This window comes from Dendrobates tinctorius, unplaced genomic scaffold, assembly GCF_039654945.1.
Source record: "Dendrobates tinctorius isolate UK_male_01 unplaced genomic scaffold, ASM3965494v1 ptg000004l, whole genome shotgun sequence".
Classification (NCBI taxonomy): domain Eukaryota; kingdom Metazoa; phylum Chordata; class Amphibia; order Anura; family Dendrobatidae; genus Dendrobates; species Dendrobates tinctorius.
Genome location: NW_027361672.1, coordinates 4,084,935 through 4,111,707, shown reverse-complemented (window position 1 = coordinate 4,111,707; position 26,773 = coordinate 4,084,935). Strand labels below are relative to the sequence as shown.

The 26,773-nt window shown below is 44.9% G+C and overlaps 1 protein-coding gene across 1 annotated transcript in view; it reads left to right on the top strand.

Moving 5' to 3' along the window:
• The first annotated feature begins 9,337 nt into the window (after nucleotides 1-9,337).
• The window catches only part of LOC141081555 (lysophospholipid acyltransferase 1-like), a 72,796-nt gene continuing 55,360 nt past the window's right edge, over nucleotides 9,338-26,773 (top strand). Inside the window, exon 1 of the mRNA XM_073566110.1 lies at nucleotides 9,338-9,569. Coding sequence (XP_073422211.1) covers nucleotides 9,480-9,569 — 90 coding nt within the window. The 5' untranslated portion in view covers nucleotides 9,338-9,479. The remainder of the gene's footprint in view (nucleotides 9,570-26,773) is intronic.

Sequence of the window (26,773 nt, the reverse complement as noted above, 5' to 3'; positions counted from 1 at the left end):
ATTTCTGTTTTTGCCTCCTATGGTGACTCTTTTATAACAGAATCACCCGCCATACCGCAGATCCTAGGGTACTCAATAGCAGGAAAGAATTGTAAAAAAAAAAAAAAAAAAGTGTGTATATTTTTTCCTCTATATCTCTGAGGCCGTAGGGGGAATTTTTTTCTCTCTCAATGGAGATAAAGCAATTGTCTGATCGTGTGGAGCAGCTCGCTGCGGAAGTGCGGGAAATTTCCGCCTACCTTGCTCATTCACATGCTGCTGAACCAAAGATCCCTACTCCTGATGTGTTTTTTGGGGATCGGTCTAAATTTTTGAATTTCAAAAATAATTGTAAATTATTTTTTGCATTGAAGCCTAACTCGTCAGGGAGCTCCGCGCAGCAGGTTAAAATTGTCATCTCTTTGCTGCGTGGCGATCCCCAGGATTGGGCGTTTTCTTTGAAACCAGATGATCCTATTCTGACTAATGTGAATGCATTTTTTCAAGCCTTGGGGTTGTTGTATGACGAACCTAATGATATTGATCAGGCTGAAAAGACCCTGTTGGCATTGAGCCAGGGTCGAGATTCTGCAGAATTGTACTGTCAAAAATTCCGAAAGTGGGCGGTCCTTACTACCTGGAATGATAATGCCTTGGCAGCTCTTTGGGAAAGGTTTGTCAGAAGCCGTAAAAGATACTATGGTGGGATTTCCTGTTCCCTCTGGTCTTGACGATTCTATGTCATTAGCCATTCAGGTTGATCGGCGATTACGTGAACGCAGGACTGCACGAGAGGTGTTGCCTCCTGTTGAACAAGTGTCTGAACCTATGTAATGTGATAGAGTTTTGTCCAGGGAGCAACGTCAGGAGTTCAGAAGGCGTAATAAGCTGTGTTTTTTTTGTGGAGATGCCGCGCATATTATTTCTGTCTGTCCTAAACGAGAGAAACGTTTTGCACACACGTTTTCTGTGGGTGGTGTTCAACCTAAGTTTCTTCTGGCAATTACTCTGATCTGCTCCCTGTCCACATTTTCCGCCAAGGCTTTTGTGGATTCGGGAGCAGCCCTGAACCTAATGGACTTGGATTTTGCTAAACGTTGTGGATTTCCGATGACACCTCTGCGGACGCCTATCCCTTTGATGCTACTCCTTTGGCGAAAAATAAACCTCAGTTTTGGACCCAGGTGGTAATGCGGGTCGCCCCAGACCATCAAGAAAATTGCAGATTTTTGGTGTTGCATAATTTGCATGATACCATTGTTCTGGGGTTTCCCTGGTTGCAAATTCATAATCCAGTTTTGGATTGGAAATCTGTGTCTGTGGTGAGTTGGGGTTGTCGGTGTGCCCTTAGTGAGACTCCGGTTTTTTCCCTCCTCTCCTCAGTTGCATGATGTTCTTGACTATTTGGCGGACTTTTATGATGTATTTAGTGAGAATGAGTCTGCGTCTTTGCCTCCTCATAGGAGTTATGACTGTGCAATTGAACTGAGCCCGGGGTGTAAATTTCCCAAGGGTCGGCTCTTCAATTTATCTGTACCCGAGCACGAGGCTATGCGATCCTACATTAAGGAGGCATTGGAGAAGGGTCATATTAGACCATCCTCTTCACCCTTAGGTGCCAGTTTTTTTTTTTCGTGGCCAAAAAGGATGGTTCATTAAGGCCTTGTATTGATTATCGTGCCCTCAACAAAATTACTATTAAATATCAGTATCCGTTACCCCTGATTTCGGATCTATTCTCCAGAGTTAAAGGTGCTTGCTGGTTTACCAAGCTTGACCTCAGGGGGCGTATAATCTTATCCGCATTAAGCATGGGGATGAATGGAAGACAGCGTTTAATACTCCAGAGGGACATTTTGAGTACCTGGTGATGCCTTTTGGGCTCACTAATGCCCCTTCTGTCTTCCAGTGCTTCATGAACGACATTTTCCGAGACTGTGGATAAATTTTTGATTATCTATCTGGATGATATTTTGATCTTCTCCAAGGATTGGGATTCTCATGTGGAACATGTTCGGACTGTGTTCCGGATCTTGAGGGAGAATTCCCTGTATGTCAAAGGATCGAAATGCCTTTTTGGGGTACAGAGGATTTCATTTTTGGGATTTATTTTGTCTCCGTCAACTATTGAAATGGACCCGGCCAAGGTACAGGCCATTTATGATTGGGTTCAGCCCACTTCTTTGAAGACCCTCCAGAAGTTTTTGGGTTTTGCTAATTTTTATCGGAAATTTATAGCAAAATTTTCTAGTATTGCCAAGCCATTGACTGATCTGACTAAGAAGGGTGCTGATGTGTTGAATTGGTCTCCGGAGGGTGTTTCTTCCTTTCAGGAGCTGAAGCGAAGATTCACTTCTGCCCCGGTTTTGCGGCAACCTGATGTCTCACTCCCGTTCCAGGTAGAGGTGGATGCATCTGAGATTTGTGCAGGAGTTGTTTTGTCCCAAAAGGATCCTGTAACATCTAAAATGAATCCCTGTGCTTTCTTTTCCCGAAAGTTCTCTCCATCTGAACGTAACTATGATGTGGGGAATCGGGAACTGTTAGCCATGAAATGGGCATTTGAGGAGTGGAGACATTGGTTGGAGGGAGCTAAACATCAAGTCGTGGTCCTCACTGACCACAAGAATTTGATTTACCTGGAGTCGGCCAAACGCTTGAACCCTAGACAGGCTAGGTGGGCCTAAGTGGCACTAAGAATGTCAAGGCAGACGCCCTCTCTAGGAGCTTCTTTGCTGATTCTCCTGTGGTGACCAAGCCTGCTACCATCTTAGGCGAAGGGGTAGTTCTTTCTGCCATCTCGCCCGATTTGAGACGTGCTCTGAAAGAGTTCCAGGAGGACAAACCTGAGCGTTGTCCCAGTGGAAAGCTGTATGTTCCTGACCAGTGGAAGAAGAGAGTGATGTCTGAAGTTCATTGCTCTGCATTGGCTGGTCATCCAGGTATTTTTGGTACTAGAGATCTGGTGAGTCGGTCTTTTTGGTGGCCCGCCTTGTCTCGTGATGTCAGGAATTTTGTGCAGTCCTGTGGGACTTGCTCCCGGTCTAAATCTTGTTCTCGCTCTAATGGGTTGTTGATGCCTTTGCCGGTCCCCAGGAGGCCATGGACCCATATTTCAATGGATTTCATCTCTGATATGCCTGTCTCTCAGAGAATGACTGTTATTTGGGTGATTTGTGATAGGTTCTCTAAGATGGTTCATCTTGTACCACTCCCTAAGTTGCCATCTTCCTCTGAGTTGGTGCCCCTGTTTTTGCAACAGGTGGTTCGCTTGCACGGGATTCCTGAGAACATTGTATCTGACAGAGGAGTTCAGTTTGTGTCTAGATTTTGGAGGACTTTCTGTTCCAAGCTGGGAATTCAGTTGTCCTTCTCCTCTGCTTTTCACCCTCAGACCAATGGGCAGATGGAGAGAACAAACCAGACCTTGGAGTCGTATTTGAGACGTTTTATTTCCACTGATCAGGATGATTGGGTTTCATTTTTGCCCTTGGCCGAATTTGCTTTAAATAATAGAGCTAGTTCTGCCACTTTGATGTCACTTTTTTTTTGTAACTTTGGGTTTCATCCTCGATTTTCTTCAGGGCAGGTGGAGCCTTCGGCCTGCCCAGGTGTTGACACTGTGGTGGAGAGAATGCACCAGATCTGGGACCAAGTGATGGATAAGTTCTCTCTCTCCCAGGAAAAGGCCCAGCGGTTTTCCAACCGACATAGGACCATTGGTCCCCAGTTTAAGGTTGGTGATATGGTTTGGTTATCATCAAAAAATATCGCTATGAAGGTGGCTTCTCCTAAGTTTAAGCCTAGATTTATTGGACCTTACAAGATTTTGGAGATTATTAATCCGGTCTCTTTTCGCTTGGCTCTTCCTGTCACATTTAAAATCCATAATGTGTTTCATAAGTCCTTGTTGAAGAGGTTTGTTGAACCAGTTGTTCCTGGGGTGGCACCTCCGGACCCTGTATTGGTTGAAGGTAACATGGAATATGAGGTAGAGAAGATACTGGATTCCCGTCTGGCTAGACGGAGACTCCAGTATTTGGTTAAGTGGAAGGGTTATGGTCAGGAGGATAATTCCTGGGTCTCTGCCTCTGATATTCATGCCAAAAGATTGGGGCGTGCCTTTCATCGGGCTCACCCTGATCGCCCTGGTGGTGTGGATGAGGGTTCGGTGACCCCTCTTCAAGGGGGAGGTACTGTTGTGAGTTCATTTTCCCCGTCACCATTGAGGTCTGATGAACTCCCTCTTCTGGTGAAGGAAGGTAGTGAGGCTGATTACCAAACACCTGAGCAGAATGATGATGACTGGAATTGCTGACTGGATATAAGACAGCCGACGCCCTTCTGCCTTGCGGGTGATTTCTCTGAGGGACTCTAGGAGACCAGTCTGATTCCTGCCCCTCAAAAGCTAAGTTTTATGCTCTGCTTTTTGCATTTGTGTTTTGGTTTTGTTTTGCCTTGTTTTTCTGGATTTCTGCCATTCCCTGCTGGGGTGAGCTGAATTCCTTTTTGCTCTGTCTTCAGAAAATACCTGAGTACTGATATAGTCTTTTGATGCCTAGCGTCTTCAGGGCTTTTTTCCCTATCAGCCTGTTGGCTCTTGTTTTGATAGGGTTTTGGCGGATTGCAGACAGCAGCTTTTCTATCCTGTCCTATTTAGTTAGCTTGGGCCCCATCATTTGCTCAGCCTATCTTTCTATCTGTGTGTTTTTTCATCTTGCTTCACCGTCATTATATGTTGGGGGCTGCCTATTGCTTTGGGGTCTGCTCTGGGGCAGTTTAGATTTCCCTTTCTGTCTTTAGGCTATTTAGTTCTCCGGCTGTGATCGAGGGGTCTAGGGCACCGTAGGAACCCCCCACGGCTACTGCTAGTTTTTGTTGATAGGTTCAGGGGTCTGCAATCCGATAGCTGCCAACTTCTCTGGTTTTCTGGACTTAGCTAGTATTTCTGTTTTTGCCTCCTACGGTGACTCATTCATAACACACTCCCTTATTTCTTTAGCTGAACTGGTACTTGTATTTTTGCGCCACTCTGTGGTCTGCTGAGTTAGTGATTTATATTTTCCGAGCAGTACGAAATGAGGTGTGTGCAATACCCAGTAAAAACAATAGGGTTCAAGAACGTGGGTTGACTGTGCCCTGAAACTGACCCATGCTAACTGCACACATGGCAGAGACAGACGCTAGGTCAAGCGAAAAGAAAAACCTGCCAGAATAAGGAAAACTAGACGTTCATACAAGCCGACAGAGTGGCAGACTCTCCACCCACACATGACACAAATGATACTAGGGCACAGGCATGCACCATTGAGAGCCTTTTATACCTTAAGCTCATGTTTAGACTGACAGGACCTTGAATGTGTACCAATCTTAAGCTGCCACATCACCAGAGCAGCTGACGTCCGAGCACCAATGAGAAGGCGCCACATCACTGACATGCTCAGAAGGGTGAAATCTGGACTTAGGCTCCAGAGCACAGCGCTGCACGTGTATACCAGTAGTCACCAAAGGCTTAGCTGGAGAGCCAGCAGTATCTACACATGCAACAAGAGCCTGGGCAAGGCACTGGGACCAGAGTCTGTGCTGTGCAGTTATCCCAGCGGCTGAGCCTGAATGGGATATAACAGCACCAGACAAGGCCCGAGATCCATCCCGTGCAGTGGGAAAATCCCGGCGCCGAACAATGAGAACAATCCTTAATGTCCGAAACATAATAAGGAATGGAAGAGCCATTCTTCAACTTCACCTTCAGAGCGGGAAGCGGGTGGGGAACTCCTGAAGGGGGTTAGTCTGACCAGTCAGGAAGCTGTGGTACTGGCGGATCAAGTGGATATTCCTGGAGGAGTGAGGGACTGTAGAAGGAACAGAATGGAAAAAAAATAAATAAATAAAAAACAAATCTGAACTGAGAAAAGTTAATGTGTATGCACAATGTAAGTGCATATTAACACATGACCATTAACCAGAGAAAACAAAAAGCAAAAAACACAAATATCCTTAACTAAGAGTAAAAAATATACTGCAAATAATGCATAAAGGTAGTAATAATAATAAGGGTATTTAGTGAACATAATTTTGATCAAAATAATGTACAAGCCATCCCGCCACGTCACGGCAACCCTTGTGGGACAGTCCCTACTCTAGTATTTAAAACCTTTTCACTTGCCAAGTGGCGTGAATGTGAATAAGGGTCGAGCGGCTGAACCACTAGTAACAGCTTAGGCCAGACTGGATGGCTTTCCCAGCTCAGAAAGAGGGCGGTCACACCCATATATGCACTGAATGCACAATAAAATGAATAAAAAACAAATCTGAACTGAGAAAAGTAAGTTAATGTGTATGCACAATGTAAGTGCATATTAACACATAATCATTAACCACATTGACCATTCAGTGCATATATGGGTGTGACCGCCCTCTTTCTGAGCTGGGAAAGCCATCCAGTCTGGCCTAAGCTGTTACTAGTGGTTCAGCCGCTCGACCCTTATTCACATTCACGCCACTTGGCAAGTGAAAAGGTTTTAAATACTAGAGTAGGGACTGTCCCACAAGGGTTGCCGTGACGTAGCGGGATGGCTTGTACATTATTTTGATCAAAATTATGTTTACTAAATACCCTTATTATTATTACTAAGGAACAGAATGGTTATATTCTGCGAAGAATCTTGTGCTGTTTCTGTGACTAAACTGGATGAGCTGAGTAAAATTATTTTGTTGAAGATGACCTTGGGACTCTTACTATCATTGTGTGGTGCTAAGAGAAAAGGAGCCCCAGTAATGTGGAATGGACCCTGACTTACAAGTGAGTGGACTACAATGTGTTAATGTGACGGAGAGCCAGGGTGTGCCAGTGTAAGGGAGGGCCAGGACCGTAGTCGTGACCTGTACTCTGGTGGCAGCTGCGCCCAGCCCTTCCCCTACATGAAACAATACTATGCTCCTTGGCATACCTGCATCTCCAGATCCAGCTTCACCCGGGCATGTCCCAGGCCATAACGGTCCCTCTTCTAGGTGACCCCTATCAATGTAGACACAGTCCGAGACATCTTTAACACTTTCTTAGGATTTTGCACGTTACATCCACAGTTGGTACATCATAACATTTGCTTGCTTCCTCATCTTTCCCTGGCTCGTTGTTAATTCTGTGCAGTACACACTCGGACCGGACCGCCTTAGACTGCTTCCCAGTTCCTTCCAGGTCTGACCTCACTACAATGACATTTCCTTCAGCCTGTTTCGCCCCAGACATGAATTCATCAATCACTACATTTGGTGACCCCCGGTGAAGCATCCGACCCGTCTGTACTGATCTCGTCATCTCCTTTGTCCAACCAACTTCTGCCCTAAAAGCATTGGCCCAGGCGGTGAGAGGCCACATCTTCCTTTTCCTGTTCTGGCCCACTGCTAAAACCTGCAGTGCTCATGGGTAACGTGGGCAATAACGACTTAACGTTACGTGACTGCCAAGCTGTCTGGGCCTATAGCCCATGTGGACTCTTGGGCGCCCTGGCCCCGTCTAACTAAACCATCCTTCTTCACTAACCTTACTCTCGGCAGCCCCTCCTACAATTAACCCTCTAAGAACCTACTATCAGGCCCCACTAGTGTACCACCACCTAGTGGCCTGCAACATAATTACAACTATCCAACATATGGGGAAACTATATACTAAGGATATGTGCACACGTAGTTTTCGGTGGTGTGGATTTTTCCATGCGGATTTTGGAAAAACTGCAGGTCAAAAATGCCTGTGGTTTACCTGTGGTTTAGCCCTGCGGTTTCACACCTCTACAATGGAGGAGATGTGAAACCGCAGCGGATTCCGCACAAACAATTGACATGCTGCGGATTGTAACCCGCAGCAAATCCGGGCGGAAAAATCTGCAGCATGTGCACAGCGTTTTTGGTTTTACCATTGGAAACAATGGTACTGTACAACGCAGCAGAAACTGCTGCGGACCCGAAGGCCAGAAAGGCTGCGGATCCGCAGCAGAATCCGCACCATGTGCACATAGCCTAAGAGTGCCCTCCTCTAATATCCCAATAAAGGATGCACATACACAAATGACACATAATGTACATGCAATATTATCATACAAAAACATATATACAGTTATCATAAAATGGTAACACATTTAAGTGGCAATACCATGCGCAATGAGCGGTTATACATGTAGCAGTACCGCAAGCAATAATCATAAAAACACATCTGTAAACATTTAAGATCTAGAAGACAATTAGAGGGAAGGGAGGCATAGGAGACATCATATCTTACCTCCTTACTGTCAACCTCAGCCATAACTACCCCCTGGCCTCCGTTTCAATATCATACCTCCTAACTTTTGAAGAACTGAAAGATGGACAAATTATACACACTGGTAACTATTACACCTCACACTGGTAACTCCCCCTTCATGTAAAACAAGCTCTGGAGGCAGAGTTTTCTTCTATGCACCTTCCTCCCCAGAGCCTGGAAGAGGTCATTTACATAAAATGATGATTTCTCAGTAACAAGGCATCTGATATGAGACACACAGGGATCATTCTCCTCAGCAGCCTATTACCTGTATGTCCATACTAATAGTTTACATAGGTCAAATGTGGTGACAGATTCCCTTTAACCACCCCGTGTCGGTCTCTGATGGCTCAGTCAGTGACTTTCCTGCGTCCTTTGACCTCATGTGGACAGAGCAACGTCTCCTCCACTCTGCTCTGGGTGTCACTGATGTCATGGGGACTGACAGTTGGCTCTCTGCTTCCTAACTGTGGGGAGCCGGCTGTCAATCAGCATGACATCAGCGGGACAGGAAGCAGGAAGGTCACCGGTAGCAGCGCCGTGACCTCGCTGAGTCGCCAGAGATCGTTGCTTGGCACAACAGCCTGTTGCTAGCAGCTATCTACCGGCAAGTCTTGGCCGTATACAAATAGGAAAAGTCCCAGATAACCCCTTGAAATATTTTACACTGTTTTACAATACGGTCTGTGCTCAAAAACAAGATAAGAGCTCAGAATAATAATAAAATCCATGCCAGAGCGAGCTGACTGACAGATTCTCAGTTACCTCATTCTGCAGCTAGCAGTACATAGTGTAACACAGAGACAGTGGAAGGCAAAGGCGCAAAAAAAATTTGCAGTTAAAAATACAGGCAGTTAGGTAATAAAAAGCTGTCCCTGCCTCCCCTCAGTGCCCTGGTCTCTAGCCAAAGACTGGAGGGGGTGTGGAGGAGGGAGCGAAGGTTCCGCTCTCAGTGCTGGGGACTAGCCATGAGCACGAGGCGGCGGGGATGCCGGCCGCGGTGCAGCCTCCTCACACTCACTCGCCCGGTTAGACGAGCCCCGGAGAAGGTGTGAGTGGCCCCACCCGGAGAAGACGGGCTACTTGTGATTGGTCCACAGCCTGCGGGCGTGGTCTGTGGCTGCTACAGATACAGTCGCTTGGTTTCCTGGGTGTGCGGAGCTCAGGTGTCCGGTGCCCGGTCTGCTGCGGGGGTGAGGAAGTGATGGAGGCTCCAGGCAACAGGTCTTCCCGGACTACGGGCTCCACCGCCCTGCAGCCGCTCAGCGATGTCCTGCACATGCCCCTGGAGCAGGTGAGAGGAGCCGCTGCCCCCCCTGTTCTCTGCTGCCCCCCCTGTTCTCTGCTGCCCCCCCCCTTGTTCTCCGCTGCCCCCCCCTTGTTCTCCGCTGTCCCCCCCCTTGTTCTCCGCTGTCCCCCCCCCTTGTTCTCCGCTGTCCCCCCCCCTTGTTCTCCGCTGTCCCCCCCCCTTGTTCTCCGCTGTCCCCCCCCTTGTTCTCCGCTGTCCCCCCCCCCTTGTTCTCCGCTGTCCCCCCCCCTTGTTCTCCGCTGTCCCCCCCCCTTGTTCTCCGCTGTCCCCCCCCCTTGTTCTCCGCTGTCCCCCTGTTCTCTCGTGTCCCCGGTATTATGCGCTTGTCACTGTCACTAGACTATAGCAGTGATGCCATCAGGGTAAATCCCAAGTCATAAGCTGGTCCCATAATAATATGCCATTGGTGCCAGTCACCCCCCCAGCTGCCCGCTGCGTGCCCACTATGGTGTTCACCAGGTGGCGCAGGAGACAGTGACCATGGAGGGAGCTAGAAGGGGACGTGCTATATTTGTATCCTGCCTGGCATTAATGGGGTTGTCTGACATGGGGGAAAGTATGTATGCATACAGTTCTCTACAGAGTGACATTGCCCTCCTGTCACCCCCAGCCGGGCATCCAGCACAGACTGTTCTGGTGATTGACAGCGGCTCTGGAAGTGATGATTGCAAGATCCGGATGTAACGAACAAATAAAACCTATGACTGACTGCAGCGTCAGGTGACTGTCAGACGTTTCCCTGATGAGGTGCCTGTGCCACTCACCTGACAGCTGTGGCTTTCAATTTTCTCTTAGCTTGCAAAATTTTTAGAAGAGTAAGGGATGTTCTTAAAAAAAGCCCATTACATAACTTAGTGATCCTCATTCACGCCGGTGTTCCCCTCTGGCACCAAAAGTGATCTCGGCCTGTGCATTATTCACATGACCGCTGCAGCCAATCACTGTCCTCACCCGTCATTAGCTGTACATACTAGTATGACCACTGCGGCCAGTGATTAGTGGGGGTCCAATGGTGACGGCCCCTGCAATCATTATTATTTATAGCATAGTGTGCTGGCCATCTGAATAGATCTACAGTACGTAACAATTATAGGGGTGTTCAGGGCTGTAGACATATTTCTGCACTCTGTGACTTGCATGCCCAGTGCAGGGGGGCGGTCACGTGCCCACTAGTCTCCCACCCTCCGCTCCATGTTCTATTGTTTGTTGTTCAGCCTGGCAGTGTAATGACCACCCACTCTGGCTCTGAATATGGGGGAATTGTGACAAAATTTGTCTATCCGAAAAACCCCTTAAACAATACGTGAGAAGGTATAGCTAAACCCGGCGAAGTGACAGATCTGGCCCCTATCTGCGGGGGGGCGGGGGGGGGCTTACAGTTTACATTAGAGGGTCAGAGATAAGGGGAGAAGCTGCTGGTGGCCTCAGGGTTATTGCCAATTGTTCTTGAAAAGGAGGGTTTTCCGGTTGTTTCAGTGGTGGGGGAGAGTCTGATTGAGGGTGATGAGTTTCGCAGTATGGGGGGAAGCATGGGAGACATCTTGGAGACTGATGTCGATCAGTCTGCCAGAAGGAGCTGACTTCTGTCCTCACCTTTCTCTAGAAGTCCCGTAGATGAATGAAGTGAGGTTTGAAGGGGGACTCCAAATGTTCTAAAATACTGAGCAGGTACTCTCCCTCCCTGGACCTGCGCTGCCTCCCTGCCACTGCCCAGGATGGCACGATCTGCTGAGCTCAGTGATTGGCTGCAGTGCTGATATGCGCTGTATAGGTGACGCCACCACTGCAGCCCAATCAGTGGTACCTGAGCATCTGCAGGTAGCTGGCACTGAGCCCGGAGAGAGGGATTACCTGCTCTGTTACTTTAGAACGTGTGGGGTCCACTCTTTTGTAAGTAGAAAACCCCTTTAAGATGCTTCAAGGGCTATTCTGAAGTCTGAAAGTTATCCTCTCGCTAGGTCGACGGCCATGGAGATAGCAGAGCACCGCACTCAGCTTATCTTTGACACTCCCATTAGAATGGATAGTGTGCATGATCCACCTCTGCTTCATTCAGCCGGGGGGGTCTTCAGATTCTCAGTTCCTGGGATTGTGGTGGGCCATAGCGGTCGGACCCCTAGCGATCAGAAAATTATCTCCTATTCTGTGGATTGGGAATGACTTTTAAACTTGAGAGCAGCTCTTTAAAGGGGTTGACCACTGCTAGGACGACCCCTTCTCTCTTTCTGAATGTTTGCCACTGTTAAAACATAAACACCTATGGTCCCCTCTGGCGCCATTCTAGTGGTGTTGGCACTCGCTTTCTCGGGGCTCATGTGAGCCCGGCTCCCAATCGGCGTCACTATCCTCACCTTCGGACAAATTGAACATCAAGAGAAAGTGAGAGCAGCCGCAGCCCTGACATCCTGTTGGTGATCAATTCATCCGAAAGCGGGGACAGTGACGCCAACGCTGACTGGGTGCCAACCTCACCTCAACCTCACGTAAGCCTCCAACGTGAGTGCCAACACTGCTCGAATGGCATCGACACCAGTGGGGAGTATAGGTGTTTTTAGTTTAAAGTGGCAAACATTCAGATTGAGAAGGGGCTGTCCTGGTGGGAGAGGAAAACCCCTTTAAGTTGAAACCCTAATAAAGCCAGAAGATAACATGCAGATAGATCCAGACCCACATACATTTCAGAGTTGGAGTCCTGGAGAGAATCCAGCAAAACAAGTTCTCTGCACCTGGAGACCTTGGGTAGCAGAAAGGGACATAAATCTCTACATGGGTCTACCGAAGGATGACTTTTATCACCATGATAAGTATGTTTTCTGGGAAATCCACATGAAAGAAAACCATATCACTGCTGACGTTCCCTTATTGAAAGGAGCTGTACTGTCTCCTGACAAGTCTAAATGCACGTATTTCTCCAAACTTTCTCTGTGTATTTCTCTGTAATTCCTTCTAGAAATGTCTGATTACTGGGCTTATAACATGCGGTGTTTAACTAGGCCTGTTCCCACTCCTAATCTGAGTATGAAGCATGATGAACGGACCCTCAGCGGGGCTCGGATCCATATTCGACAGTGTTTTAGGCATGTATAGTTAAATTCAGGTCAGGATACCCGCAGCCAGTCAGTGCTCTGTGGTCTGCACTTGGGCCATAAAACATGAATGTGTAAATCCGACCGTGTACTGAGAATTCTACTTTTATGATCCAGAGCTATTGGTCGTTTCCATTCGTGTAAGGCCACGTTCACACACTCAGTATTTGGTCAGTATTTCACATCAGTATTTATAAGCCAAAACCAGGAGTGGGTGATAAATCCAGAAGTGGGGACGGGTTTCTATTAGACTTTTCCTCTGATTGTTCCTTTCCTGGTTTTGGCTTAGAAATACTGATATAAGACACTGACCGTGTGAACGTGGCCTTGCGTGTGGATTTTGTGGCAGATTTTGTACATATTTCACCCTTTCTAATTCAATTGGTGAAATCCACACAAACAATTGATGTACAGGGGATTTAAAATTCTCCATTGCATGTCGATTTGGCTCCGATGCATCATTGCCTTTGCACCAGTTTTTTTTGTCCAGTTTTATGTGTTTTGCATTTTCTTTGTTTGCACCCAATTCTTTATTTTATTTAAACCTTTTTTAAAGTCTCTATTTTATATTTGCTTGCCCTTTTTTTTTTTTTTCTTCTTCTTCTGCATGGGCTGACTTAGGAGTTTTCAGATGTTTTTGCCTGTTTCATCAAATGCGACTTTTCTAAAAGCCACCAAATTTTGCCGCAATTCCACTCCAGTCCCCCCCCCCCCCTCCACCTGGTGTATTTTTGACTATGCCAGCTTTTTGGTGCAATTTTTGTGCTATTTTGCAAAACATATCCTATTAGATGCGTGGTTTATGTCAGATTATGATGTGGATTTTCTTTTCCATGGCAAAATCAGCAGGGGAAAAACTTGTCCATGTGAACGTACTCTTCATAAGCAATTCTGGTGCTCTTTATATCACCCTGATACACCCAGATAACATCTGACCGATGACTAAGGCAGTGCTGCGATGGAGGAGGCGGTGAGGTGGGATGATGTTGGGAAGCAATATATTCTAAATACACTTCCTTCTTCAAAGATCTGCGAGTTTTAGTTTCGTATCTAAGAGATCATACCCTGGTGTTTGCATGTGGAAAGTGTTTTTTTTTTTTTTTTTTATTCCTTTGCTATAAATTTTAGTTCTACTGCAGATCTTCCCTCTCGTCTGTAAGAGAATGAAATGGTCAGTATTGTGAGATTTGCATTTAGTTCCTCTGATAGCCGGCCGTGCCTGTACCAGTGGGTACCTGTAACGTGCTGGCACCACCCAGCACTAGGAAGAAAGAGAAACCTTTCAGACTAGAAGTGACAGCCGCACCTGCAGCGTGATGTGACGTCTTGGAATGTAGCGGAGAAGCATTCTGGAAGTGACTGGTATGCAGCAAAGGAATGGCCAATGCTGTGCTGTACATAGAAGCCTCCATCGTTGCCCTTTAGTGTGGCATATTGCGCACTTTCCTCTTTCTTGTGGTTATGATAATGTATCTAATAGCAGATGAGTGGATCTGTTGTAAGACAGTTCTTTTATAATTATAACCCATCCTAAGCAGAAGTACTCTTCTCAATTGGTGTTTTACAGATTTGGTTAAAAAAATACCGTCTATAGAATTTTAGTTTTTTTTTTTATTACTTCAGCATGCCCAATTTTTTTTTTTCTTATTTGCTCTTTAGACTTCCAGGTAAAAGCTACTGCATCAGTAACCTGCATGATTCAATGATTATGGTTTATTTCTGTCCTTGTACAATTGCAACATGTGACAGTACCCCTATAGGGATAGCTAACAGCGGGGACACTTGGGGGTCCATTCATCAAGATTGTTGTTTTGTACTTCAGTCTTTCACCCGGGATGCACTGTAGTAATATTCACCAAAATCGTTAATTGGTTATCCGGTGACCTCCAGCGTTAGGCCGGGGTCACACTAGCGAGAAACTCATGCAGAAATACATACACTCTGGTCCCGAGTGCCGGCGGCAGTGCCGGGTATTGAGCTGTGAGACTTGTACGAGTTTCTCGCTTGTGTGACCCCGGCCTTACTCACATCCACATCGGTGTCGATGATGTTACGGCTCACACATCTGCATGCACAATGCCTGCTGATCGTGCAGAGGTGTAAAGTCATCCGTACTGCTCACCTCCAATGCAGAAATGATGGCTACTGGATAACGCTTTTAAAAGGCAAGCACTACATCAGAAATCTACTAAAGTAATTACCAGGAGTATATATCTGTTCTAATTAATGCCACCTTTTATGGAGTAAATTCTGATGAATTTATTGGGCCGCAACTTGACCATTTCACCTCCATTAAGCTTCACCTATGCTTAAAGGGAATATGTCATCAAAAAGAATAAGTATTAATTTTTATTGGTAAAATATGAAAAATGATTAAGAATTTTGATATTTTCAACTTTGAAAGACTAGGGGGAGCAGGTGATGAAAATTGCTATGAAGATCAAGTGCATTGCTAGCTCACATAACAACTGCAGTACATGTGGGCAGGATCACTCCTCCCCTTCTGGGTATTTGCAAAAAGTTAGAAAAGATTGACGTTTTGGATCACAATGTAGAGCCATTTTGTTGGTGACTGCAACATAATAACGAGATGTGAACAGTGTAACCGAGAATGGCTGGCAGCTCCAATTCTATTAGTTGGCATTGTGCTGCTCACTGGGCTTCACAGAGATCTGATCGGAGCAGTCGCAACATTGCCGCTGCAGTGCTTGGATCACATCAATAAGGTCACATGCACACATCCAGGATTTGGTGATTTTTTTTTTTTTCCCCCCCAGTATTTGTAAGCCAAAACCAGGAGTGGGTGATAAATGCAGAAATGGTGCAAATGTTTCTATTGTGCTCTGACCGTTCCACTCCTGATTTTGGCTTACAGATACTGGGGGAAAAATCTCACCAAATACTGGATGTGTGCACATGGCCTTACAAGGTTCATCAGTGAATATCGCACATGATGGGATTAAATACACAACTCATCTGACTGTATCACACAAGCTAGGATCAGAATCATTGCTATGCCGACTGTATGTTTTATGATTGGATTATGTACATGGCTGTGCAGACTGGAGCTCTCATTATAGGATTAAGTACATTTGTGTGTGGACTGTATCTTGCACACACACCTTGTAGGATTATATACACGACTCAGAGGGGAATCACAGTGATTGGAGTGAAGCCTTCAGATCACAGTAATTACTTGTGATTGTTCATCAGGTCCGGGCACCAGAGCTGCGATGGTTTCATCCAATGATGCGTAGTCCCCATTGGATGATCTCACTGCTGCGGCCTTAGTGCCCGGACCTGTGCTTATTGGTCAGCGGTTATTATTGTGATATGATTTCCACAATGACGTGACTGCTCCACTCAGATCTCGGTAACTTCTGGAGAGGGCTCATTGGGGCCGGGCTGCGGTGGTGACTTCATCCAGCCGCGAGTACACATCACTGGATGAAATAACCGTTCGTGTTGGTGCCCTGACCTGATGAGCAGTCACTGTTAATTACTGCTATTTGAGAGGAGCAGCCACAATGAAATGACAGCTCCACTCAGGTCACATGGCTATTAAAAAAATGGCGCCGGATTCTACATTCCGCTTTAAACTGGGCACACCAGGGGGCATGCCCAGTTAACAACTGAGGCAGCCACAGTATAGGGCAGTGTTTACGAACCTCATGACCCCCAACAGACTGTTTTCAGGGTTTCCGTAGTATTGCGCATGTGATGGAATTAGCAAGGCATAAGAAATTGTCACATCTTCTCTCACCAGTGCAATTCTGAGGAAATCTTGAAACCATGATGTGTTTGGGGAACACTGGTATAGGAATTGGGGTCAGGCACTGACCGCCGTCTCTATGGCTCTGGCTGCAATATTTGCTCAGTTAAAAGGTTATGAAAAAACCCTAAGACATTACATTATTTAATTTGATAATTTTATGAATAAACTGTTTAAAATAATATACACGTCTTTAAAAAAAAAAAAAAATGTTGCTACACATTCCCTTTAAAGGTGACTTGACAGCTGATGCATGTGGCAGTGCCGTCATCCAGTGGTGAGTACACGTCAGTGGATGAAATAACCAATGGGAATGAAGACATGGAGAATTTGCAGATGCCTGCTGTGCTGCTGATGATTGGATTTATTATATAGCTTTTACAAGTTTGGTGTTTGGAATCCCAGCTCCGCAGCTGCTGACATGAAGTTAGAAGATCCCTTGATCTGGAAGGAGAGGAATGAACAATGCGTCACGGGGCTCGCTGGTTCAGGAAAATTGAAGAAGTGCCTGCCACTTCAAAACGTGGTGTCTAATAAATTCTTGTGAATTAACGTCTTCAAGAATCGGCAGCGCGGAAGGTATCCACAAATTCTCCATGCCTTCATTCTCATCAGTTTGACAACCCGTGGACCCAGAGCAGCTGAATAACGATTCCAAAACCCATACAGTCATGGGTCAGGTTAGCAGAGTCTGATGAAAGCATTTTTAATTGTTTGTCAGATTAAGACCCTATTTGTGCTCCTTTCTCCGTAGTGTTTTATCTATGATGTAATAACCGCCTCAGGACTGGTACCCGGACCTGATGAGCGGTTACTGTGATCTGAGTGGAGCAGCCACAATAACATGACTGCTCCCCTCAGATCACATAGGGACACCATTACACAATTTGAATTTGATATGTTTAGAAATAAACTGTTTAACGTATGTTAATAAAATAAAAATTTTGGTACACATTCCCTTTAAAGGTAACTTGACAGCTGATATATCATGTATCAGACACTGGCTGTTTGATGTCAGCCACATATGTTTAACACCTTTAGTACATTTCGTGTATTTTATCAAACTAGACTGAAATCACATGTCTGCAAAACACAAACTGTACACAGCTCACAATCCCCAGCCCAACCACCGCATCTCACATACAGTCATGGCCAAAAGTTTTGAGAATGACACAAATATTAATTTTTACAAAGTCTACTGCTTCATTTTTTTCTAATGGCAATTTGCATATACTCCAGAATGTTATAAAGAGTGATCAGCTTAACAGCAATTACTTGCAAAGTAAATATTTGCCTAGAAAATTAACTTTATCCCCCAAAACACATTTCAACATCATTGCAACCCTGCCTTAAAAGGACCAGCTAACATCGTTTCAGTGATTGCTCCATTAACACAGGTGTGGGTGTTGATGAGGACAGGGCTGGAGATCAATCTGTCATGATTAAGTAAGAATGACACCACTGGACACTTTAAAAGGAGGCTGGTGCTTGGCATCATTGTTTCTCTTCTGTTAACCATGGTTATCTCTAAAGAAACACGTGCAGTCATCATTGCACTGCACAAAAATGGCCTAACAGGGAAGAGTATCGCAGCTAGAAAGATTGCACCTCAGTCAACAATCTATCGCATCATCAAGAACTTCAAGGAGAGATGTTCCCTTGTTGCCAAAAAGGCTCCAGGGCACCCAAGAAAGACCAGCAAGCGCCAGGACCGTCTCTTAAAAGTGTTTCAGCTGCAGGATCGGGCTACCAGCGGTGCAGAGCTTGCTCAGGAATGGCAGCAGGCAGGTGTGAGTGCATCTGCACGCACTGTGAGGTGGAGACTCTTGGAGCAAGGCCTGGTCTCGAGGGCAGCAAAGAAGCCTCTTCTCTCCAGGAAAAACATCATGGACAGACTGATATTCTGCAAGAGGTACAGGGAGTGGACTGCTGAGGACTGGGGTAAAGTCATTTTCTCTGATGAATCCCCTTTTCGATTGTTTGGGACATCTGGAAAACGGCTTATTCGGAGAAGACCAGGTGAGCGCTACCACCAGCCTTGTCTCATGCCAACTGTCAAGCATCCTGAAACCATTCATGTGTGGGGTTGCTTCTCAGCCAAAGGAATGGGCTCTCTCTCAGTCTTGCCTAAAAACACAGCCATGAATAAAGAATGGTACCAGAATGTCCTCCAAGAGCAACTTCTCCCAACCGTCCAAGAGCAGTTTGGCGATCAACAATGCCTTTTTTCAACATGATGGAGCACCTTGCCATAAAGCAAAGGTGATAACTAAATGGCTCAGGGAACAAAACATAGAGATTTTGGGACCATGGCCTGGAAACTCCCCAGATCTTAATCCCATTGAGAACTTGTGGTCAATCATCAAGAGACGGGTGGACAAACAAAAACCTTCAAATTCAGACAAAATAAAAGCATTGATTTTGCAGGAATGGACTGCTATCAGTCAGGATTTGATCCAGAAGTTGATTGAGAGCATGCCAGGGAGAATTGCTGAAGTCCTGAAGAAGGGTCAACACTGCAAATATTGACTTGCTGCATTAACTCATTCTAACTGTCAATATAACCTTTTGCTACTCATAATATGATTGCAATTATATTTCTGTATGTGATAAAAACATCTGACTAAGGCTAGTTTCACACTTGCTTTTTTTTGCAGCGCGTTTTTCCCGCAAAAAAAACGCATTGAAAAAACGCATACAAAAGCATACAACTGCTGCGTTTTTTTCAAGCATTTTTATGAGCATGCATGAAAAAAACGCAGCGTTTGTATGCGTTTTTAGTGCGTTTTTACCGCGTTTGCGTTTTTTTCCAACATTAGGTGGCCCCTCACACTAACCCAAACCATGACTTTACTAACCCTAACCCTGACCCTAACCCTTAACCAAACCATACTTAACCCTGACCCTGACCCTAACCCTTAACCAAACCATACTTAACCCTGACCCTAACCCTTAACCAAACCATACTTAACCCTGACCCTAACCCTGACCCTAACCCAAACCCCTAAATTCCATGGTTAACAAAAAAAACGCATGTGCAAAAAAAACGCATACATAAGCATGCCAATGCGCACATATGCTCACCATAGACTTATAATGGGTGTCTTGCTGTAAAAAAACGCATTGCGAGCGCATGCGTTTTTTTGAGGCAAGTCGGACGCCCAAAAAATGAAACAGGTTGCATTTTGTGCGCCCGAGCGCATACCGCAAAAAAAACGCATGCGCGGAAAAACGCGTACAAACGCATGTGTATGCGCACATAAGCGCATCCCATGCAAAGTATAGGAAAAAAAAACGCATGCGCTATTTAGCGCTAAAATACCGCGAAAAAAAACGCAAGTGTGAAACCAGCCAAACGCACATAAAAACCAGAGGCCAGCAGATCATGTGAAAATATAATATTTGTGTCATTCTCTAAACTTTTGGCCATGACTGTACAAAGAGTCTAAAACCGTTAATAAACGTGACACAGAATTCTGGCTTTATTTGATAAGGAATTGTGTAAATTCTCTTAGATAACTGTTACCGCAGTTTTTTTAAAAAATTTTTTTAATTTAATCTGTACTCTATCAAAAATCAGATCAGTTGTGGCGATTTGGTTTCAGTTCTGAGATACATTTGCACAACCCCCAAGCTTTATTTTCTTGTAACTGTATTGCCTAATGGATTACAACACACTATATATGCCGTTGTATCATGTGCCCACAAAACACGAGTGTCCGTACAAGATTTGTGCCCATTGTCAGCCTGTCTTTCTAGCTTTACATGGGAGTACAAGCTTCTAAGCCCGTCAGACCACTCCTGGAGCCAGATTTATTAGCTTGGCATTAAGATAACAATAATGGCTGTCTGAGGCCAGCGAGAGATCTCCTGGCTCTCCCCCAAGAGATGTAATTTCTCTAATATGACATGGACCATGGTTACCCAGTTGGGACAACATTTTAATCATTTTTTTCCAAAATAATTCAATTACCGTACTTCAGATTTATTCATTCTGGTTTTGTTGAAAGTTTCCAATGTTCTTTTAGGACCAGCCTGGGGGACTGTAACACAGGGCAATGTTCACTCAAATCAATGTTCATAGTAACTTTTATATTATCCCTTTAAAACAGACAATACAAAATGGCAGGGACTTATCAAGGTTGGCTATGCCTCAACATATCCCGTCTACACAGTTCAGCAGGAGGTCTAGTGGATAGTGGCAATGCCAAAGATGCAGGGTGCTATGATGAGCCGACCTTTAAGTCCTTGCTCTATTCTGAGCATTTACTATTTTGTATTGTCTGTCAAGCATAATGTCTTTGTTGATTTGCTTATATTGGGTGACGCATTCACCCCTGCCTTAGTATCAGTGGTAAAGAGGTTTTACTTTTTTTACCTTTGGGAGTTGTCATATGGACCGACTACTATATCTTTGACTATTATGCTATCTGTGGTGTACTGTGTGTAACCTACCTGATACCTGCAGGAGATTCAACATTGATTTTTTTTTTTTTTTTTGTTTGGTTTCTGGCAATAATTGCTCTTATTTTTATTTTATTTCTTATCTTAAATCTATATGTTTTCCCACCTGCCTATCGTAAGGGACATCCAGGGAAGACAGCGCTAGCCTTCGATGAGTGGGGGCGCCAAATAACGTGCTCCCTAGGGTGGCAACCTCAACTGATAGGCAGAAGTTAGTTAGGACTAGCACAGTGTCCTTGTATGTATTTTGTGGGTTATTAGGCCCAAGCTATGGCTATTTTTATGGTTATCTATAACCGTTGTTTCTTACACTGGGCAGGTGTTTTTTAATATTTCTAATAAAAACTTGGTTTTTAAAGGGATTACATGTTCACACCTATAATTGATTTTTCCTTAGGCTGTTGACTACTGTTCCATATAACTTTATTACCGTGGTAGGTTCTTTTGCCATAAATGACTAGGAGAATTGAGTATTCAGGAAAAGAGAGGGAGACACAAAAGCGTGATAGGGGCTTATTTTACGTTACACGGGGTTAACCCACAAAGAGAACTACTCACCTGGTGAGGATGAAAAAGGACATGTAATAATGGCGGCTGCTGCAGATCCACAGGTCAGTGCACGACCTGATAGAAGTATATACTCAGTAGGAGAGGAGGATCATCACCGTGCTGCCGCAAGAAGAATTCCAGGAGTAGGAAAGATTCAGCGTGGTTTATTCAACGCGTTTCAGGGTTTACGTGACCCCCTTCGTTAGGACATACCACATACAATATACAGAAATCATAGACCTTGCATGTGGTATGTCCTGACAAAGGGGTCACCTGAAACGCGTTGAATGAACAATGTTGAATCTTTACTATTCCTGGAATTCTTCTTGCGGCAGCGCAGTGATGATCCTCCTTTTCTACTGAGTCTACTGAGTAGGAGAATTGAGTGACTTCTCCTGATAGCCTTCCTGGTCACCCAGCGTGTCTAGAAACTGACATAAAGAGGAAACCCTAAAGATTTCTTATGAAGTACATTTCCAGGATTTATACTAACATATCCTACTTTGATATATTTACCATAATAATGCATCCCAAAGAAACAAGATCATTCCTATCTACATAAATGGAATCTGTGATCACGTTTTTGCTGTGTAATCCAAAAGCAGCATGATGCAGGCGCTGAGACCCTGATTCATAATTCTGAGCCTGCTCCACTGTACATGGCTGTGCTTCTCGAACTTCGAGGCTGACCTCCCCAGTGAGGTGCACACTATATATTGGTAGTGCACACAGGGCTGGACTGGCCATTTGGCAATTCTGGCAAATGGCAGAAGGGCCTGTCTGGTCGTGGGCCACCTTGTCTGCTAAATTGTTAGCAGAATCTGTGTTCTCAAGACACAAGTGTCTTAAGAGTTGTGACGGAGCACAAAGTCGCTGACTCTGTCACTTACCCCAGCAGGCCACAGGTATCATTAGAAATATTGGTCTTGTAGTAAATCTTGCTTTCCTCCCTCCAGGGTAATATTAGCAATATATCTCATCTGGTGATGGGGGGGGGGGGGGGACAGCATGGGCCTGTGTGATTTCAAATGCCAGGGATGCACCGGTCTCTTTTTGCCTGCTGTAATCTCTGGTTTAACACCATAATTGACACTTGTTCTCCTAGTTTTAGGTTAACTCCCTATGATGGGTTTTTGGTGAGCTTTTGATTACAGTTCCAGCAAAGTGGATGGGATTTATAGAAATCTCATGCTCACTGTCCATTTTTTACACTGCATAAGCTGACCTGCAGTACATTATTTTTTTAATCCGCAGCATGTCAGCTTTTCTGAGAAAGGCGAGTGCAGCGCTCTCTGCAGCAGTCCTGTGGACAGTGAATGGAGCGCAGAACAAGTATGTGCCCGTATACTCTATTCAGACATAGGTCTGCAGAGCCTTAGAATCCGAAGGTCGATGGAGACTCCAAATGAGATGAGGTTGCTGCTAAGTTGCTAGCACCCTTACAAATACAGGAGAATGTTTCATGATTCTTGATCTAAATATATCGGAGTCTGGAATGCAGTCCAATTCTGCAGTATGGTGGAAAATCTTACTCAAGCCCTCTGTACTTGGAGAACAGGTTTTGCTTGTTACAAAAGGAGTTTTCATTAAATGGAACAATTGGACTTACCTGCTATCTGACAGTCCATGGCTACATCTCTGTATAAGAAGACATGAGCTATTTAATTTAGTCTAGGAAGTGTGGTTACATTGCCTATTAATATTAGGCTTGAGAGAAGATGCATTTTTTTCATCTTTACTTTTTATTTATGTAAAAACAATGCCTGACAACATCTCCCGTCCGTATGTCCTATTAATGTAAATGGACATCGTCGAGGGCTCCCCTGATCGCAAAGCATTGCGCTATGCTGCTTATAACTCGCTGTATATTTACAGCAAATGGAGATCATGTTGCAATCCGCAAATTGTCGTGACCATGCCACGCAAGGCACAAAAATCCCGAAAAACATGCAGTGACCATGTCTCACCGTTTTATTTAAATAGGTGCCATGCAATGCTACATTTCTCTGCATATTTCTGCTCTAAATGTGGGTCCCACCCCCGGTACAATATGGGACCCCAACCCTACCTCGTATCCGCTGCCAGCATATATGAATTGCTGAGGGTTAATATAATTTTTCTGCTTAATATTAACCCATGGAACAAAGCAGTCAGTAAGGGTATGTGCACACGTTGTGGATTGGGCTCAGGAATTTCCTGAACGGATTCTGCATCTCTTGCCAGAAAACGCAGGTCAAAATCCGCATTTTATTTGTGCGTTTCTTGTGCGGATTTAGGCGGAGTTCACACGTGGCTTTTTTTCGTGTTTCCGCAGCGGTTTTTCCACAAAAAGCGCGAAAAATAAGCATACTATGCATTCCTATGGGATTCCGCAATGCTGTGCTAATGCTGCGGTTTTTACCGCGACGGAATCGCTTTGCGGTAAACTCAGCATGCTCATTAATATCGCGGAGATCCCGCACCCATAGGAATGCATTGTTCTGCTTACTTTCTGCATGTGGCTGTGCACACCATGGGAAAAGTAAGCAGAACATTTGCGGATGCTACCCACGGTCCGGAGGAGAGGAGACTGTCCTCCAGGCTTTGGGTACCATATCCCTGTGAAAAATAGAATTTAAAATAAAAAATATTGTTATTCTCACCTTCCCACCTCTCTCCACGCTCCCGGTCCCAGTAAGCCTTTGCGAGCGATGACATCTGTTCTCGCGGGATCGCGAAGTCTCGCGGTCATTCGCGCGACGTCATCGCGAATGACCGTGAGACGTCGCGATCCCGCGAGAACGAACGTCATCGCGGTAATTGTCGCAAAGGATTACTGGAACCGGGAGCGTGGAGAGAGGCGGGAAGGCTGTGCGGGACGTCGGAAGGTGAGAATAACAATATATATATTTTTTTTTTTATTATTTACATTCTATATTTTACTATTGATGCCGCATAGGCAGCCTCAATAGTAAAAAGTTGGTCACACTCGTCAAACACTATGACAGGTTGGTCACACTCGTCAAACAATCAGTTCTCCAAGCGATGCTACAGATCCCTTGGAAAACGCTAGCAATTCTGCAAGCTAATTACGCTTGCAAAATGCTAGTTTTTCCGCGGGAATTTAAAATGCGATTTTCCCGCGGAATGGAATTCCGGAATTCTCGTGGTAATTTCCGCGAGAGTTCCACTACTTGTGAACCCAGCCTTAGTGCGGATTTGTTGTATGCATTTTTACACCTGCGAATTTCTATAAAGAAATAGGTGTAAAAACACTGCGGAATCCGCACAACGAATTGACTTGCAGCGGAAAATAAACCGCTGTGGATTCTGTGCGTAATTTTCCACGTCATGTGCACAGCAATTTTTTTTTTTTTTTCCATTGGTTAACATTGTTTGGTCTCACACTTGTGGATCTGCAGTGATTCCGCACGGAAAACCCGCTGCGGATCCGCAACAAATCTGCAACGTGTGCACACAAAAATAATCTCAAGGTATGTGCACACGTTGCAGAATTGCCTGCAGAACTTTCTGCACAGAATCTGCACCACTTGGCAGAAAACACAGGTAAAAATCAGTGCGTTTTTTTTCAAGCAGATTGTATGCGTTTTTGTAAGCTAAATAAAGATATGTTATTTATAAAAAAAAAAAAAATTGATGTAATTTCTGGTCCAACCTTCTCTTTTACATTTGTCCAACCCACACTCGTGTGTATGTGTATATATATATATATATATATATATATATATATATACACACACTAGATTGACCTATAGATCGATAGATATGTCTATGGATAGATATAGATAGATAGGTAAATAATAGCAAGGCCGATGTTTATTAATGAACAGTATGTTTAGTTTTGAAGAAAAAAGTGTGGGCTCGCGCATTTTTCTGCACCAGAGAGGGAAAGCAGATGGCCGGGGGCCAAAATTTGTAGCCTGGGAAGGGGCCATGGGTATTACCCCCTTCCCAGGCTATGAATATCAGCCCGCAGCTGTCTGCATAGCCTTTACTGGCTATTAAAATAGGGGGACCCCCCCAAAAAAATGATGTGGGGTCCTCCTATATTTTATAGCCAGAAAGGCTACGCAGACAGCTGCGGGCTGATATTCATAGCCTAGGAAGGGCCCATGGATATTGGACCCCCCTGGCTACAAATACCAGCCCGCAGCCGCCCCAGAAATGGCACATCTGTACGATGCGCCAATTCTGGCACTTAGCCTTTCTCATCCCACTGCCGTGTATCTGTGGCATATGGGGTAATAAGAGGTTAATGTCACCTTGCTATTGTAAGGTGACATTAAGCCCGGTTAATAATGGAGAGGCATCAATAAGACGCCTATCCATTATTAATCTTTTAGTATTAAAGGGTTAAAAAAGACACAGCCAGAAAAAATTATTTTAATGAAATAAAACACTACACATTTTTTTATTAAACTCCTAAATCCAAGCGAAGCCATCGTCTCCTGTGTTAAAAAAAAAAAAAAAAAGCCCAACACAAATACTCCCTGTCCGACGCAGTCCCTCTTGAAAAACGAGTGTCCCACGACGATCTCCCCTATAGAGCAGTCACATCAGCAGATGTGACCGCTCTATAGGCCTCCGATGACACAGTGACCGGAGATAACCCTCCCACAGTGTGTCATTGGAGTTAAGCCTCTCACTTTACGGCACTACAGCGGAAAATAAAACGCTGCGATTCGGCGCGGATTTTTCTGCAGCATGTGCACAGCGTGTTTGGATTTTCCATTTATTAACATTGTGTGCACTCTGCACTGCGGATTTGATGCAATTCCGCGCGTCCAGAAACGCTGCGGAAACGCATCAAAATCCGCAACGTGCACACATACCCTTAAACTCTACTTGGGGATCTGAACTGGAGAGCGACCAAAATGGAGGAAACAGGGTTCTAAAGTGTATAAATAAAACGAACAGCCAAAAAGCAAACTTTCCATCATAAATTAAATACAGAAATAGCTAAGTTTGGTTCTAAATAAAGTACCGTATTATTTTTATTTATTTTTTTTTAATTCAAATTAACTTTGGTATTTGCTGTGTGATTAAGGGGTTAATAAAAGTAACATTTTAACATTGGATCAAGATGAGTAAGTCATCTTCAGGTTTGTTCTTCATATAAGGGAAACTTATGTTGACATTTTTGTACTGCTGCCTGCTACTGACCACAAACTACCAGGCGGAAACTGCTTTCCTCATCCACTTACACGAGGATGTATTTGTGGCTTCCCATCTGCCAACCATTTGGAGGCTGAGGACTGAGAAGGATGCCTAGTTATGAATCACAACCATCCTGTAATTCTTGGAGGCAGAAGTGTTGG